The sequence below is a fragment of the Microtus pennsylvanicus genome, chromosome 5 (genome assembly GCF_037038515.1).
Source record: "Microtus pennsylvanicus isolate mMicPen1 chromosome 5, mMicPen1.hap1, whole genome shotgun sequence".
NCBI lineage: Eukaryota > Metazoa > Chordata > Mammalia > Rodentia > Cricetidae > Microtus > Microtus pennsylvanicus.
In genome coordinates, this window is record NC_134583.1 from 49,995,106 (window position 1) to 50,013,501 (window position 18,396).

Consider the following 18,396-nt stretch of genomic DNA (forward strand, 5'->3'; position numbering starts at 1 on the left):
TGTTCCTCCAGCAGTTAGCCCACCCCTGGTCCCCAAGGGAAGACACAACTTGGGTTAGAGAGGAAAGCTGTACTGCCCACCCCTACCCCACTTGGGTGCTGTACCTAGGGATCGCACGGAGAGCCTTACCTTTTCTTTATTCACTTTTTTAATTGCCCACTTAGCTCCTGTTTCCTTGTCTGTAGCTTCACTGACCATTCCAAAGCTCCCCTGTCCCAATATTCTTCCAAAGGTATAGAATTCCTGGAGACAAAACAAGAGTTCCTGTCTCTGTGGTGGTCATCAGGCATTAAGAATGAGTATATAATACTGAAAAATCTCCACCAAGGGAGGAGGAATTCTGTTCTAGAGTATGATCAAATAGTGATAGTATGTATTTGCTTCAGTAGTAACAAACACATCTTAATTAGCCTCAGCCAAGTTTCAAAGACTTTCAATAATTGTTTACTTTTTGCAAGAAAACCACAAAGGTTCTAAAAGTGAATGTGGAAAAGTTCAAAAATGTAGAAATTGATTTCTTTCAATCTACACATTATAAAGTAATACTAATATAAAATTTTATAATAAAATGAAACATTTTCATAAGGAAAAGAAGTGAAATATTAATATACATATGTACTTGATACATACATACATATGCATAAATAATACATTCAGCAAAAGTTCACCCCAAAACTCGAAGAGTCACACTTTGAAATCAATACTAATAACCACCAGCCAGGCTGGGATGTAGCTCAATGGTTTAGCGTTTATCTGTCACGCTCAGGGCCCTGAGTTTGATCCTGAAACAATGAACAAGTGCCTCCTTCTTTAACTTTAACTTTTTATCTTCTTATTTATGTGTTAGTGTTTTCGCCTTATTTATTTTATTTTAGAAAAGAAAATATAATAGAAATTTTAATAAAAATCGGAAGCAAGAAGAAAATATACTACCCATGATACCACTATCCGAACCGGCAGTTCCTCGCATTGTGGTGACCCCAACCAAAAGACTATTTTGTTGCCACTTCATGGCTAATTTTGCTACTGTTATGAATTTCAATGTAAATATCTAATATGTAAGGCCTAAATGAGTTGTGACCCACAGGCTAAGCACTACTGAACTAAACCAAGCCTCTGACTTACCATTTAACTTCCTTACAAAGAGAGGATGACCTGGCTTAGCCAACAGCAGTGTTCTGGTTCACAGTGCAAAGAAAAGCCACACAACTCGCTACATTTCATTTTCTGGGGGTTGGCAGGAGTCAGATTCTGTGACACAGACGAGCAGCAGAGTCCCCATTGCACACAGGGACTAGTACATGGGACAATAGCCGAGTCAGCTCCACCAGGTGCAGCCTCTGTGGGGTCAGCTCCACGGCCTCCCCTAGAGATTTCACTCTAACTCTGTGGCCACCTGCACCGGCACCACGGAACAGGCTAACACCTCCTTCTGCTTTCCCTTCTGCCTTGCTTTTCCTGAAGACTGAATGCCCCGTGAAGGACGTCCCTGCTGAGCTGCACCACGGTGACTGTCCCTTTATTTCTACACTCTCAGCACATGACTGATCCTCAAACACTACCGCCATTTTCTTACCTATTCTCAAGACAAGGTTTCTCTGTAGCTTTGGGGCCTGTTCTGAAACTCACTCTGTAGCCAGGCTGGCCTCGAACTCACAGAGATCCGCCTGCCTCTGCCTCCGGGGATGCTGGGATTAAAGGTGTGCGCCACCACTGCCACTCTAGGACTATTTCTTTCCTGTCGATTAAAAACCTCATCCCTTCTTCCCCAATACTATGTAATAGCCTAGTATTGAGAATGAAAGTCAGAAAACTTAGGTAACTCATTACAAAGACATTTGAATTTGTTACATTGATAAAAGCTTTTGCCTGTTTTTTATTTATTATATCTTCAGTAAGATGATCATTTACCTGGATTTTTCCCCTCAGAACAAAATCTCTACTGCTTCTTTCCAAATTCCCCCCTAAAAACCTAAACATCTATCTCTCTCTAAACATATAGAACCATAATTTGGATAGAGTATTATAACACTGGGCTAAGGAGATTGTATAAGGTAAAAAATATCCAATTATATTTTATAATTTAATATTTTCTTCAACTAACTGCTTGATACATCATCCCAAAGTGATGAAAAAAAGGAAATGACTTATTGTCTCTACTAATTTTAAAGGGATGGGATAAAAATGATATTTTATTGATTTTTATTGGTTTTTATTGATACAGGAAATCATAGTAGTATAGAACATAATAAACACATGTAACATGATCCTTTGGTAAACATGGGTCTATGTGGAGGTACTGATGTTGATGTCTAGAAAGATGCTCATCAAAATATGAAAAATAGCTATAGGCAAAATTGTGAAGAACTGTAACTTTGTTCATTATTCTCTCCCAATGGCCAAAGTATTTACAGTGAGCCTGGGCCTGTTAGTTGGGAAGGAAGCTTTCACTTCAACTATCCTCCTGAAGAATATTTATCTAGCGTGTACATAAATTTAGATATTGTATAATTTCATAAAGAAAATAGGATAAATGAAGTAAAGGTGAATAGTAAATTGGTCATCTCTAACACATTTACATTTTCACAATGAATACATTTTGCTTTTAGAAAGGTTTTTATGGCTAAATTTAAGACCTGGTAAATTTATATATTGCTTTAAGTATAGGACTTTATTTCAGAAAAATCTTACACTTTTCAACTGAAAGCGTTTCAGGTTTTCCTAATAACTTCAAATAAATTAACAAAACAACTTTTAAAGTTACATAATATTAATGTAATTTTTCTTGTAATTACTCTTTCCATAGTTCCTTTAGTCATATTTTAAAGTGACATGTCTGAATTTTCAACCTTTCTTTCTCCTTTTCGCTTTCTCTCTTGTGTGTAACATGTGCATGTGTGTGGGTGTGCATGTGTGTGGGTGTGCATGTGTGTAGGTGTGCATGTGTGCGGGTGTGCGTGTGTGCGGATGTGCGTGTGTGCGGGTGTGCGTGTGTGCGGGTGTGCGTGTGTGCGGGTGTGCATGTGTGCGGGTGTGCGTGTGTGCGGGTGTGCGGGTGTGTGTGTGCGGGTGTGCGTGTGTGCGGGTGTGCATGTGTGTAACATGTGCATGTGTGTGGGTGCGCGTGTGTGCGGGTGCGCGTGTGTGCGGGTGCACGGGTGTGCGGGTGTGCGTGTGTGCGCGTGTGTGCGGGTGTGCGTGTGTGCGGGTGTGTGCGTGTGCGTGGGTGTGCGCGGGTGCGGGTGTGCGCGGGTGCGCATGTGCGCGGGTGCGCGGGTGCGCGTGTGCGCGGGTGCGCGTGTGCGAGGGTGCGCGTGTGTGCGGGTGTGCGTGTGTGTGCGTGTGTGTGGGTGTGCGTGTGTGTGGGTGTGCGTGTGTGTGGGTGTGCGTGTGTGTGTGGGTGTGCATGTGTGTGGGTGTGCATGTGTGTGGGTGTGCGTGTGTGTGGGTGTGCATGTGTGTGTGCTCAAGAATGGATGGAGGCTAGAGGCCAACACCAGGCATCCTCTTCAGTCCTTCACCTATTTCAATGAGGCTCTCTCTCCTTAACCTGCAGCCAGTTAGCACTGAGGATCTTCTTGCCTCCTCTTCCCTAGCACTGGGACTACAGCTACCAGTGTACTCCACTTTCTAGACAGGGCACTGTACCCCACTTTCTAGACAGGGCCACTGCACCCCACTTTCTACACATGGCATTCTACCCACTTTCTAGAAAGGACCACTGTGCCCCAGTTTCTAGACAGGGCCACTATACCCCAGTTTCTACGAGTGCCACTGTACCCGACTTTCTACACAGTACCACTGTACCCCACTTTCTACAGTGCCACTGTACCCCACTTTCTACACAGGGCCACTGTACCCCACTTTCTACAGGGCCACTGTACCCCACTTTGTACACATGGCCACTATACCCCACTTTCTACACAGGGCCACTGTACCCCACTTTCTACACAGGGCCACTGTACCCCACTTTCTACACAGGGCCACTGTACCTCAGTTTCTACACAGATGCCAGGGATCCAAATTCTGTTCTTTGTGCTTGCCTTGCATTTCCTTTAGAAAAACATCAATATGCTTAAATTTTTTTCCTGTGGTCTTTACTTCCTTCCTCAGAGGCTGTTTCAATTGTCTGCTCTGTCACAAACTACTGACTCAGGAAAGCTGAAAGTTCAGGTCTGCTGTCTCTATCCTTGGAGCCATCCATCACCTCTGGATCTTGCCACCCTCTGCTTCCTCTTCCACACAGATCCCTGAGCCATAAAGGCAGGGGTTTAACGAAGACATCACATTTAGAACCAAGGGCTCCAAAGTATCTCAGCACAATGTCCAGTCATGGGTCTCTGTATTAATTCCCATCTGCTGCGCAAGACAGTGGTCAATGGGTACAGCATTATTTGAAGTTATTTTATTGCTATGTTCCTTTAGTAGAATAGCGGTGTTAGGTTTTCCCACAGGGCTGTGGCCTATCTTAGGTTCACATGTGAACTCACAGAAACTATAGCAGCACTCATAAGACCTGCACAGGTTCAAGTCAGGGAAGTCCCAGCACTGAGTGGGAGAAGTGGGCGTGGAGTTCACTCCTAACCAAGAAGGTATTTGCAATTGATACCTGCTGGCAAAGGGAAAATCAATTTCTCCAATTGAGTGTTACTGACTATACTAACCATATTCCAGGACAGGCCCCGTAACCGGGACTACTTGGCCAACACAAAACGAACTCCACGTTTTTTATTTGTTTGGTTTGTGTGTGTGTGTGTGTGTTTTCATATTTGGCATTTTTGTCTTCTTGGTCTTCTACTTGTTTATTTTTTGTTTTGTGTTTTGGGGGGTCTTATTTGTTTTATTTTGAAAGAGAGAAAAAGAAGATCAGGTTCGGTGGATAAGAGTTGGAGGAGAGGAAAACATGATCAAAATATATTGTGAAAACTTTTTAATTAAGATAAATTTTGTTAAAAAGATGAAAGATTAAAAACAGAATTTTAAAAAAAAGAAAGTCTCTTCTTCTCAGTAGCTTAGCTGGCTTCCTGCATACCTCGATATCAGCTCCGTTCTCCATTCGTATGTGTGGGACTTTCCCTTCTGTGACATTGCTCCGACTCCACTGGGGCTGAGAAGCCTTTTTCTCCACATTTAATCTTGTGGACTAGGGCCAAAAGAGAATTAGGAAAAATAACTCTTAAGATGTAACATTCTTACTAATGATGAACTCTAAGTATGATAAGCCTTAATGAATGACATAATATTTACTGTATACAAAATAGTTTACTGTCTTTTTAAAATCCAGAACACAGTACAAGTCACTGCCTCATTAGGCTAAGGAAGACCCTAAGGTGAGGGTGCAACTGTCAAAAGATTCAGGTGAAAAATGAGGGACTGACTTTCCCTGGGACCAAATTGGAGCTAGACTAACTACGGCCTCCTCATACTGATGGATAAGCCAAGTCAGTTTGATTGGAAGCCCACATTATTTGAAAATCATGTGAACCAACCTTAAAAACGTATTTTATATTCTAGATAGACGGCTAGAACTTCACTATAGATATTGAAGCCACACTTTAACCTCTGTCATAAATCTCTCTGTATCAGCTGAAGAAAAAGAACAAAAAGTCCGAAATGTGAAAACCAAGTTTTCTCTGTAAAAACAGTTTTTAAGAGCTGGAATAATAATGTTAGTTGTTTGGGATCCTGAGAAAGAATTTGAACAGTGACTGGCAGTATAATAAAGCATATATAACTAACCGACTTTGCTCATCTCTGCTGTGGGAAATAAATAGTGCTTTAAGAACTTTAAGAAGCCAATGGATTAGCTGACAAGGGCTCATTGGACGGGGGACCCGAGGGAAGGGAATGAAGAACGAAGGGCTGTCAGTCTGTGTTGAGGAATCTTCAATATTTACCACGTCTTTCGTGGAAGGTTCTCTGCTAGCACTTTTTTCTTTTCTTCTCTCTTGTGAAGCAAAAATGTCTGCACTACCAATACTCGATGTCTGTGACATTTCCACCACCAAAACGGGAGCGTTAACTGCTGAACACACACACAGCAGGTCGGCCTGAGACGATGCGCAGTGAGGACACTTCTTAGGTATTTCCTCCAGGCCATTGTCAGCCATTGGCTTACATTTATAACAAAAAATAACGTGAAAAAGATGTCTCCACTTTGTGCAAAAGAAAACCAGGTTAAAAGGGGCGTGATGGATTGCTGGTAAAAATGACAACTTCCGGTAGGCGAGGTCCTTGGGCTAAGGAGGCGCTACGCTTCGTGCATGAGCTGTGGGAAGAAAAGAAGGCACCATTTAGCCAACCTGACCACCTTCCTGACAAGCACAGGAAAGTCAGCACCTAGAACCAAAATACTCCACCAGGAAAACTCATACTTGAAAGAAAATTGGACCATAGCATGGTTACAACCGCAACAATAAGCCTGGCTTAGTATTTCTCAAGATGAACTATGACTTTAAAATCTAAACATACTGGTGTAAAACACACTGCTGTGGTTTCGTGACTTACAGCTGTAGCACACTAGCTAACGGCCTCAGCAAAGATCTCATGCACGTCATTAAATGAAGGAATAACTGGATTGTATAAGGCTATAATTGTAAAAGTTCAAAGGCAATATTAAAAGTAGCCTCACTTTTTGAGGGGGAGAATGGGCACAAGGGGTTTTTTTGAGTTTAGTATTGGTGTGTACAGAATTCTACCAAACTTGGCTCACTGGTTGTACGGAATTGAGCTGGGAAGATCTGAGCTGAAGAGAGGAGAAAGAATGACCTCCATGGTGCGCACTGAAGAATGCCTTGGAAAACCCGCAGAAGCAACACGGAGAATATTCCAGTGGCTTCATGTCATCTAACTTCAGATACTCTTCAAAAGCATAGTTTATAGATAGCTTAACCTGGCTTGGAGGTATAGAATATACTTACTTTTACCCTTTGAAGTGGAATAAACTTGTTAGCATAGGAAATTAAATATTCTTATTTTGCTAAAGAAATGTATTTCTAGTCTTAGATACCTAGAATTAGTTGCTTATTTTTATTAATTAAATTTGTTCTTTGACAATTTGAGAAAGAGAGAGAGAGAGAGAGAGAGAGAGAGAAATCTTACAAATGCTTGACTTTGTTTTCAAGCACATGAATCAAGACAAAGATAATGTGGAATATCCCTGCATACATTTTATGATTTAACTTCAGGCCCAGAAGAAAACGCTCTGCATTGCAGGCTAAGTATAAATCCTGTAGCCAACAGTGACTCCGAGCAGTGGGATAGACCTGCAAATAACAGGCTTTATGCTCAGGGCAAATAGTGCTTTTTCTTGGCAGGTGTACAAAAGTCCACATCAAATGCATAAGGCATCATTCTATGGAGTGTTAGTAATAAGGCGCTATGGTACTTTTCTCTTTAACAGTGAGAAGCAGACATTTTTTATAAAAGTCTGTAAGATGTATTCATAATGCAAGGCCTACTGAAGATGCAGTTGAGTTTCCTCCCTGCAAACACTACTCGGAAAAGCATGTTTATAAAGGGTTAGGGGATGGCTCGGGGGTAACCAGACGGTTGTGCAGGCATGAGGGCCTGAGTTCAGATCCTCAGCACTCAAAACCAGGGGTAGTGGCATACATCTGTAACCCTGGTGTCTTTGGGGGGGGGGGGGAGACAGGCCAGCCCAATGAGTAAGAGTCCACTCAGGCTCAGTGAAAGACCAGGTCAGAGGGTGTGTGGTTTGCCACTATGGGCACTGTGGTGACTGTTGCCCATTTGCAGAAGCTTTAGTTTACTGTTGTCTTATTTCCAAAAGTCACTGCCGAGGCCAGTGCCAAGGAGTTTCCCTTTATGTTTTCTCCTGCATGTATCACGGCTTTAGGACTTACGTTTATTTACATTTAGATATTTTTACCTTGTGAATTGATTCTTATGAATCATGTAAGGGTCCAGTTCCACTTGCGTGTGAATCTCCAGTTTTCTCAGCTTCATTCACTGAAGGGACTATCCATGTCCCCATATTGCCCTTGCCAAAACTTACTTGACTGTATTTGTTCAGGTTGATTTCTTGGATATTGACTCTGTTCCACTGTTCTACCTGTTTTTATGCCAGTATGCTGCTGTTTTGATTACTTTAACTTTTTATTATATTTTTAAGCAAAATTGCCAACAAGTATATAAAAAGATACTCAACGTCAGTAATTAGAAGAAAACAAATAAAAACACAGTGAGCTTTATCACCCATGTTAAGTGGAATAGTATAACATTCAATGTCTCCTACAGGCTCCTCATTTGAATACCTAGTCCCCAAATGAAACTATTTGGGTGGTTGAGGAAACAGATGAGAAGGAACTGAGAGAAGGGAGTCAAAGGGAATGGGTCCTGGCTGCTTTCTGTCCCATTCTCTGATATCTGTCTGCTATGACGTACATAGTTGTTGTCTTCCTTAACATAATGCTTTTGCCCAAACACATGGAGACAAGAAATAATGGACCAAACTCTCTGAAACCATAACTAAAATAAATGTTTCTTCCCCCAAGTTGTCCTGCCAGATATATTGGCCACAGCAACACAAAGCTAACAAATGTAGTCCATAAAGATAACCAGCACTTAGAACAAATCAACAAAGAACATTAAAAGGTTGGTTAGGGAAACGGATCAATTGATAAACCTGAATTAGAGATCTGAGTTAAATCCACAGAACCCAAATGAAAACACTAGGCATGGTGGTGCAGATTGTAATCATAGTGTGTGGGGAGGCAGAGACAAGAGGATCCCTGGGGCTCACTGACCAGCCAGTCTAGACTAACTGGTGAGTTCCAGGACACTGAAAGGTCCTGTCCAAAAAGAAAAGTAAGATGTTCCTAAGGATGACAATTGAGAGTGTCTTCTTGACCTTTGCCCCATGCAACTACACATATGAACATGCACCCACATATACAAAGATGTACACACATATGAATGTGTACACACATATACAAAGATGTACGCACACATATGAATGTGCACACATATATACAAAGATGTACGCACACATATGAATGTGTACACACATATACAAAGATGTACGCACACATATGAATGTGTACACACATATACAAAGATGTACGCACACATATGAATGTGTACACACATATACAAAGATGTACACAACATATGAATGTGTATACACATATACAAAGATGTACACACACATATGAATGTGTACACACATATACAAAGATGAACACACAAAAATCTATATGTATTGTTAGGTATGCGGTAACAAATCTTGCTGAGGATATACAAAGGAGTGAACCCCAACACACTGCTATAGAATAATCTTTTTGTAAAATATTTGTCACTAAAATTGGTTTAATAAAATGTTGCCTGACTAGTAGCCAGGCAGGAAATATAGGCAGTACAACCAAAATAAGGATGCTGGAATGAAGGAAAAAAACATTGTTTAGAAATAATAGGGTAAAGTCCTTAAAGAGGGAGAAAAGTAATATAAAACAAAAAGCCACATAAAAATAAAAACACACAGAGAGTCTGGATCCTGTAATTTATTATGCTGTCTTTGAATTTCTTGGCTGCTAGATTAAACCAACCTATATATTTTGAAAATGTCTTAACTTAAAATTTAATTCAGAAGGTGTATTGCATTGAAAGAGAGAGAGAGAGAGAGAGAGAGAGAGAGAGAGAGAGAGAGAGAGATTATACTTTTATTTCCACAGGAAATGAGAGGCTTTGGATTCATTCTGGGTTAAAAAAAATCAGGTTTGATTGAGGAAGACTCCCTGAAATCCTGACTGCAGACATAAAAAAATAAACCTAAAATAACTACAGGACATGTGATGTATATTTTACCTGCTCAAACACATAGCAAAAAACTCATCTTTGACTTACTTGTGTATGATGCACAATCTATACTACACTAATACAAATATGTATATTACCTTTAAAAATGTATGTATTTTCAGAACACGGGGACCAGACAACAATGAAAATGGATATCCTAAGTGATCCAGCATCCAGAACAGTTTCAAGGCTGCTGGCTGAGAAGATTCTGCCTCACAAACTATTCCAGCCAAAACCTAACCATTATCCTGATTTTATCAAGGTTCCCCAAAGAACACAGGGCCTACAAACAACAGGAAGTACTCTGGACAATGGCACCCACATTTCAAAAAAAAAGTGGATTATGGATGTTTATTATCATTTAAGGGGGTTGGTTACAAGTTGTTATTGATAATGGTCAGAGAAAAAAACTAAACAAAGGAGATTAGATTCAATGATCTTGTTCTGAAAATAAAAGAGGGGATATAGAAATGATAGGATAAAAGGGTAGATTATTAAATCTACTTTTTAAACTAAAAAAACAAACTACTAGTCTTAAATATTCTATAGTGGTATGGATTTTGGTATATTGATACAAATTTAAAGTTAATTTTATTATACTGTATGTATATTTGTACTGTTATTTAGGGTAATTGTTTATGCAACTCTTTTAAAAATATATAATTAAGAAATACAGGTTATTAGTCATCTATAATAGTCAAACTATAGTCATGTCAAGTATGTTTTCAACATCATAAACATATATTTAGATAGATAAATGGTCTTCAAACACTTCAAAGACCTGCAGAATATCATGTTTAATAACCTGAGGTTTTTCATGACAGTGAGATACATCTGCCCCTGACAGCACCAATCTACATCAGAGAAGATAATGGTCACTGAAGAAATTCCATAGGGAGTTCATTTTCATTATGACAAAAGGTAGCCATTTGAGAACAAAAAAACCTGCCCATACTTCAATTGCTGACAATATGCTGTCCAAACTGGACCAGCAGGACACAAAAGAAAGTGACTGCCAAACTTTGCCAAGACAAGGAAGGAAAGTTATTCAAAATTCCCTACATCTCAGAAAAGTCTGTCAGTTATACTGTAGGCCAAAGATAGATGCCCAACATTGCAGAAAAAAATCTAAGATGACTGTCCAGTCTGCCAAATGTCCCTTTCATAAGGCAATATTTCACCCTTCTGGGGTCTTTTTTGGAGTTAAATACTAAATAGTTGGAGTTAAAGTTTTCTTTAGTTAGGACAGAAAATATATTAGGTATAAAACTTTAAACTCACCAACATAGGATAGATAATTGAGTATTTTCTCTAAATTTGCCAAATACAAATGAACTGAATGTTGCAACTGTAATTCTTACTTAATGACTATGTTTGTTGTATATAGTTTTACTATGTTAAAATTAAAACCTTTTTTATTAGACAAAAGAGGAAATGCTGTGGAATAATCCTTTTGTACACTGTAAAGATTTGTCACTTGAATTGGTTTAATAAGATGCTAACTGGTTGGTAACCAGGCAGGAAATACAGGCAGGACAATCAAACTAAGGATGTAGAGATGAAGAAAGGCAGAGTCAGGGGGAAATTCCAGTAAACACAGAGGACACAGGACATGTAGAAAATGAGGTAACAAGCCATGAACCACATGGTAGAACCTACATAAGAAATATGAGTCAATTTAAGTGTAAGAGTAAGCTAATAACAAGCCTGAGCTATTGACTGGGCATTTACAATTAATATTAAGTTCCTGAATGATTATTTGATAGCACTGTCAGGACATGAAAACTCCACCTGCAGTACATCACTGGTGGAAATATAGATTGGTACAGGTAGTATGGCAAGGAGCATAATATGAAGTTTCTAAAGAAATTCAAAATAGAACTGTCATCCAAGCCAGCAACAGCAGTGTCCCCTTGGGGTATAAACAAGCAGGGTGAGATCACCAGCTCCTAGTGATCCTACTGACTCTGCACTCTGACCTAAAGTATCATTCACAATAGCCAAGACGTGAACAAACCTAAACGCCTGCTGATAGACAAGAGGGGGGAATGTGATAGAAGGATATAATTCCTCTTTTAAGAAGGAAAACTTACCATCTGCCACAACATGGATGAAGCTAGAAGACGGTTTGCTAGGCAAAATAAGCCAAACACAAAGACCCCCGTATATATGGAGTGAAAAGCAAAATGATCACTAACAGAGATGGGGTGAAATGTTGATCAACACAGTGTCAGGAGAGAGAAAAGGATATCAAGCAGACGTGCAGAATAAACAAGTCTAGAGATCTAATACAGAGTGGGATCTAAAGGTAATAAAACTGTGCTGCATTAGGGAATTCTTCCAAAATAAGTCACTAAGTCACTTTTAGCTGCTTCTTTCACAAAACCAACAACTACATAAGATGATAAATATATTAATCTGCCTCATATGGAAAAGTATATATAATATAAATACAATACACACATACACCCTATCATTATGCTGTTAAACCTCAAATGTACATCATAAAATGCTAAGTAAATGAATAATTTTCCATCTTAGGATGGATGTGGAGGGTCTGACAGCAGGTCTTCTGGCTTTGTCCAGACCGCATGCCTTTTACATGCTCCCCAGTCCTCCGTAAGTCAGCATCACAGCCTCACCCACACTGACCTGGGCTTCACAGTGCTCTCCTGCTCCAGCTTTCTGATTTGCCCCTGCTTAAAGGGATTCAGTGACTGCATTCGGGAAGCAAGAGTTTCTGAATGGCCCAGGAGCTTCATTGCTGCTCTCCATCCTAACAGCCAACACAGTTGCCAAAGCAATGTCTGCCTCTTGCCACAGCAATTCTCAAACAACAGACTGAATAGCCACATGCAGAATTTCTGGATAAGAGCCCAAATAGGAGAACATTCAATCACATACACTTCTTTCTCAATTGTAAATTGATGTGACAGATTTATCAGCCAAGAAAATCTACAATCTGAGCAATCAAATGTTACTCATATTTTAGAGGCATAAAATTAAGCATTGAGAACTCTTTTTTATATAAACAAGATTAATAGATCTTTTTCTACAGAATCATGACATTATGTTCAAGTGGGAATAAATATAAAAAGATTTATTAGAAACCAAAGATGCTTCTAATATGTTTCTGTGTATCCCCAAAGACTGGACATATGCAAGAATTTTTAAAAAGCAAACAAATTCGAGTCCTGTCAGTATTTAGCTAATATATGGGCTTTCTTTTGGGGAAAGATATTCCCTTTTTTTTTTAGAACCAAGCCAAGTCAATAGGACATTTTTGTTACTGAAAATCTCTGAGTTTTTATTTAAACATAAAAAGGTTTCTTACATATTGCCCCTAGAAAATATACTTACAAGCAATTTCCTCAAGAAAATGAACACAAGAATGGCTTTATGAGATATAACTAGCTGCAATTTTCTTTGCCAAAAGCAATTTTTCAGTTTTCTTAGCTAAGGCTGTGTCTACAAGAAACCTAAACAGTCAGTCAGTGCAGTCAAAAATGTGTTTCATTCAAGTCAAAAGAAGAGCCTTCCAGGCTTCCTGACCTTGTGCAGAGCGACCGACTGGCTGTCCGCTCATGGCTAACTCCGGCTGCTAGCATGGTCACAAGCCTGGAGAGGAAGCGGATGAGCTTCCCAGGCCACTCTTCCCTTTAGACTCCAGCTGATCCACTATCCCACTGAGGACAGGCTACAGAAATTATATTGTCTTATCAAATGATTTTTAGTATATTTAAATTTTATACTATTTCAGAGATTTTTAAAAAAAGCTAGTTAATAGGGCTGGAGAGATGGCTCAGCAGGTAACAGTACTTGCTGCTCTTCCAAAGGACCTGTGCCCAGCAGCCACGTCGGCAGCTCACATGACTGTGGCTCCAGTCTGGGGGAATCTGATGCCCTCTTCTGAACTCTACAGCACCTGCATGCATATGGAGCACACACACGCGCTGAGACACACATGGACACACGCAAGTCACTTCAAAACTGAATGTGTGATGTTAGCTAATCCTGTTTTCTTTCTACTGTGAGTCACTAACATTCCTCACTACAAAATGAGGATGGTCTGCAATGTGGTCCTAACTGGTAGCTAAGGTAAGAACAGAAGTGTTGTGAAGGATAGCTTAGTGGGGCTGGAGGGACAGCGCTGTGCTGAAGGACTCACACTGCTTTTACGAGAACCCAAGTTGGGTTTACAGCATCCAGGTCAAAGGATCCACAACCCCCTGTAACTCTAGCTGACACCTGCTTCTAGACTCGGTGGGCACCTGCCCTCATGCATGCCATCACATACATGGACACGATTAAAAATAAATACATTTTAACGTTTTTATTAAAATAAAGAAAGCTCGCTTTAAAGAAGCAGGATAAAACCAGAAATCAATCTCTCTCTCCTCTCTCTCTCTCTCTCTCTCTCTCTCTCTCTCTCTCTCTCTCTCTCTCTCTCGCATTACCAATGCAATGTCTTTTCTCCCTATATCACCAGCATCAGGAAACTTCATATGTACAGAGGCTCTTCCTTGTACACACTCAGCACTCAATGAAAATTTGAGTGTGGATTTTGTGAGAAAGGGCTAGAATAACAAACCACCTGTATTAAAAAACACAGAAAAAACTATCAAGGAAAGGAGAGGGCTGTGTAGGGTAAGGGCTTCCTTGTGGAGCTGACGACAGGGCACAAGGGATTGGACCTCTCCAGCTTACAGCGAACATATGAGCGACTTCAGCTTAACACAAGAGCTTCCTAACATCCACAGTTGTCAACCACGCAAGGAGGGCAACACAGTCAATGGAACTGATAGAGCAGATGTAGGAGGGCCACGTGGTAGGGAAGCCATAGGGGGATTGAGCTGGGGCATCTTAGGGATCCTTCAGTCCCTAAAATCTATGAAAATGAGTCACTTTTAAGGGTGACCTGAGATGTAGCAACCAGTGTAAAAGGACAGAATGGCAGTGAAGCTCACCTCAACTGTAGAGTTCAGCATTACAATGGAAATCTTGCTGTCCTGCTACAGACCCTAGAGTTTGCCTCGGCCGCTTTGAATTCGCCTGTGACACAGTAGTGGCCTTAGATTGCCATGTGGGTTGGGTGCACTGAGAGGAAGCCCTGCCAAAGAAGAAATGATGGAAGAGTAGAAGACTCCACAAGGAAAGGAAATAAGTGCACTTGTGCTTGTCAAATCAAAGAACAAGGGGCGAAAGGAAAAGCCTGGCTCAGTGAGTGAGGGCACTTGCTGCCAAGCCTAATGGCCTGAGTTCCAGCCCCAGGACCCACATAGGAGAAGATAAGAAACCACACCTCAAAGTTGTCTCTAGACCTCCACTCCCATGATGTGGCATGCCCACATCTACCCACACATAAATATATACACATATACAATATTTGTAATTTAAATATTTTTAAAGAGTGAAAAGTGGGCCCAAATATGACTGTTAGATAGATAAATAGATAGTTATTAATATAAATATGCAATACAAAATATTATGAGTTTTGTTTGTCATCTGTATCTTAAATATTCTTAGGAAGCACTCAGGAGAAGAACTTCCAAAGGGCAGCAACTTTCCTTGAATTTACTTTGTTATCTAAGAAAATGTGTGACATAAACTCCAACTCGAACATGAAAAATGCATTCTGACCCCCTATATCATGAATAAATATGAGAAGCATAGCTCAAAGGGATCAGATCACAAACCAGGCAACACCTAAATGCCTACAAACATACCAACAGATGCCACAACCAATGTTAGAAAAATAATATTAATAAAATACAACTAATAGCAAAAACTACTTCTCCAACCAAGAAAGAGAATTACAGACCAATCTCACTCATGAACATGGATGCAAAAATTCTCAATAAAATACTGGCAAACCAAATCCAAGAACACATCAAAAAAATCATCCATCATGATCAAGTAGGCTTCATCCCAGAGATGTAGGGCTGGTTTAACATACAAAAATCTATCAATGTAATCCATCATATAAATAAACTGAAAGAAAAAACATATGATCATATCATTAGATGCTGAAAAAGCATTTGAAAAAAATCCAACCCCCTTTCATGATAAAAGTCTTGGAGAGATTAGGGATACAAGGATCATATCTAAATATAATGAAAGCAGTATATAGCAACCCAATCACTAACATCAAATTAAATGGAGAGAAACTCAAAGTGATTTCACTAAAATCAGGAACAAGACAAGGCTGTCCCCACTCTCTACATATCTCTTCAACATAGTTCTTGAAGTTTTAGCAATCACAATAAGACAACAAAAGGGGATCAAGGGGATTCAAATTGGAAAGGAAGAAGTCAAACTTTTGTTATTTGCAGATGATATGATAGTATATATAAGTGTCCCCAAAAACTCTACCAGAGAACTCCTACAGCTGATAAATACATTCAGTGATATGGTAGGATACAAGATCAGCTCAAAAAAGTCAGTAGCACTCCTATACACAGAGGATAAAGAAGCTGAGAGGGAAATCAGAGAAACATTGCCTTTCACAATAGCCACAAATAACATAAAATATTTTGGGGTAACACTAACCAAGAAAGTGAAAGACCTATTTGACAAGAACTTTAAGTCTTTAAAGAAAGAAATTTAAGAAGATATCAGAAAAGGGAAAGATCTCCCATGGTCTTGGATAGGAAGGATCAACATAGTAAAAATGGCAATCCTACCAAAAGCAATCTATAGATTCAATGCAATCCCCATCAAAACCCAACACAATTCTTCACAGACCTTGAGAGAACAATAATCAACTTCATATGGAAAAACAAAAATCCCAGGGTTGCAAAAACAATCCTGTACAATAAAGGAACTTCCGGAGGCATCACCATCACTGACATCAAGCTCTATTACACAGCTACCATAATCAAAACAGCTGGTATTGGCATAAAAACAGAGGGAGCCATTATGGGGTTAGCAAGAAACCTGGCTCTAGAAAAATTCCCAGGAATCCACAAGGATGACCCCAGCTAAGACCCTAAGTAATAGAGGAGAGGGTGCCTGAACTGGCCTTGCCCTGTAATCAGACTGATGATTACCTTAAATATCACCATAGAACCTTCATCCAACAACAGATAGAAACAGAGGCAGAGATCCACATCGGAGCACTGGACTGAGCTCCCAAGGTCCAGTTGAGGAGCAAAAGGAGTGAGAATATGAGCAAGGAGATCAAGACCATGAGGGGTTCACTCATTGAGACATTTGCCTGAGCTAATAGGAGCTCACCAACTCCACCTGGACTGGGAATGAATGAGCATGGGATCAAACTAGTCCCTCTGAATGTGGTTGACAGCTGGGGCAGACTGAGGAACCACTGACAGTGGCACTGGGATTTGTCTCTGTTGCATGTACTGGTTTTTTTTGGGATCCTGTTCTCTTTGGATGTATACCTTGCTCAACCTAGATGTAGTAGGGAGGGCCTTGGACTTTCCACAGGGCAGGGTGCCTTGTCCTGTCTTAGGATTGGAGAGGGAGGGCTGGAAGGGTATAGGGAGGGAGTGGGAGGAGGGGAGGGAGTGGGAATTTGATTGGTATTTTTAAAGTAATAAAATAATAATAATAATAATAACCACTTCTCTGAACTATAAGCTCCATGAAGACAGAAACCATTTCCTCTTCAGCCTATTTTCTCATATTCAGCAAAAGCTTCCCATTCAATAAAGACGATTGACAGAGATTCACTGGTATGACTAGTGTTCAGAGCTTACAAATACAGTACCTATTATAACATCTGTACCAGTGCTATATGGCGTGCAAAACCAGAACCCACTGAAGCCCCTGACCAAAAACACTGAACCACAATCCATCTTGCCTCATTTTGTAGCTATGTTCCAAAGAAAGACACCAACCCCTGCAGAAGCCTGGTTGCAAGCGGCTAATTTTCAGCTGGTTCTGAGGTCCCCCTCACACTTACACTCTTAAGTTATGCTCTTTTCAAGACTGTTTTCAGGCATCTAGAAAAACATAATCATTTCAGTGACTTTAATGCTTTAATTTTTCTTGGTTTTTTTTGTTTGGTTTGTTTGTTTGTTAGAAAGACAAAGAAAGAAACAACATAAAGTTGGGTGGATAGGGAGATAGGAAGAACCTGGGAATAATTGGGAAAAGAGAAAATATGATCAAAATATATTGTATGAAAAATTTCAATACAAAACCAAAAACTCAAGAGAGAATGTTGTAGAATATTAATGTGTTACATTTGTTTATGCTGTGAAACATTTGTTCAATAATGCAAAGGTGTGTTGCATTCTTTTATGGTGCATTTGTTTAACTCTGTGAAGCTGTGCTACTTTGCCTGTCTAAACACCTGACTGGTCTAATAAAGAGCTGAACAGCCAATAGCAAGGCAGGAGAACAGATAGGCGGTGCTGGCAGGCAGAGAGAATGAATGAGAGGAGAATTCTGGAAAGAAAAGATCGAAGGAACGAGTGAAGAGAAAGGAGTGAAAAAAGAAGGGTCCAGACACCCAGACACATAACCAGACACAGAATAAGAAGGAAAGGAAAGAAAAGATATACAAAAATGGAGAAAGATAAATACCCAGAGGCAAAGGTAGATGGGATAATTTAA

The 18,396-nt window shown here is 40.0% G+C and overlaps 1 protein-coding gene across 1 annotated transcript in view; it reads right to left on the reverse strand.

The window, feature by feature from the left end:
• Stk33 (serine/threonine kinase 33) overlaps nt 1–18,396 on the reverse strand; it is a 168,379-nt gene that overhangs the window by 67,056 nt on the left and 82,927 nt on the right. Inside the window, exons 2-4 of the mRNA XM_075974823.1 lie at nt 5,898–6,268; nt 5,033–5,143; nt 130–243 (exon numbers count right to left, since the gene is read on the reverse strand). Of these exons, the coding sequence (XP_075830938.1) occupies nt 130–243; nt 5,033–5,143; nt 5,898–6,110 (438 nt within the window). The 5' untranslated portion in view covers nt 6,111–6,268. The remainder of the gene's footprint in view (nt 1–129; nt 244–5,032; nt 5,144–5,897; nt 6,269–18,396) is intronic.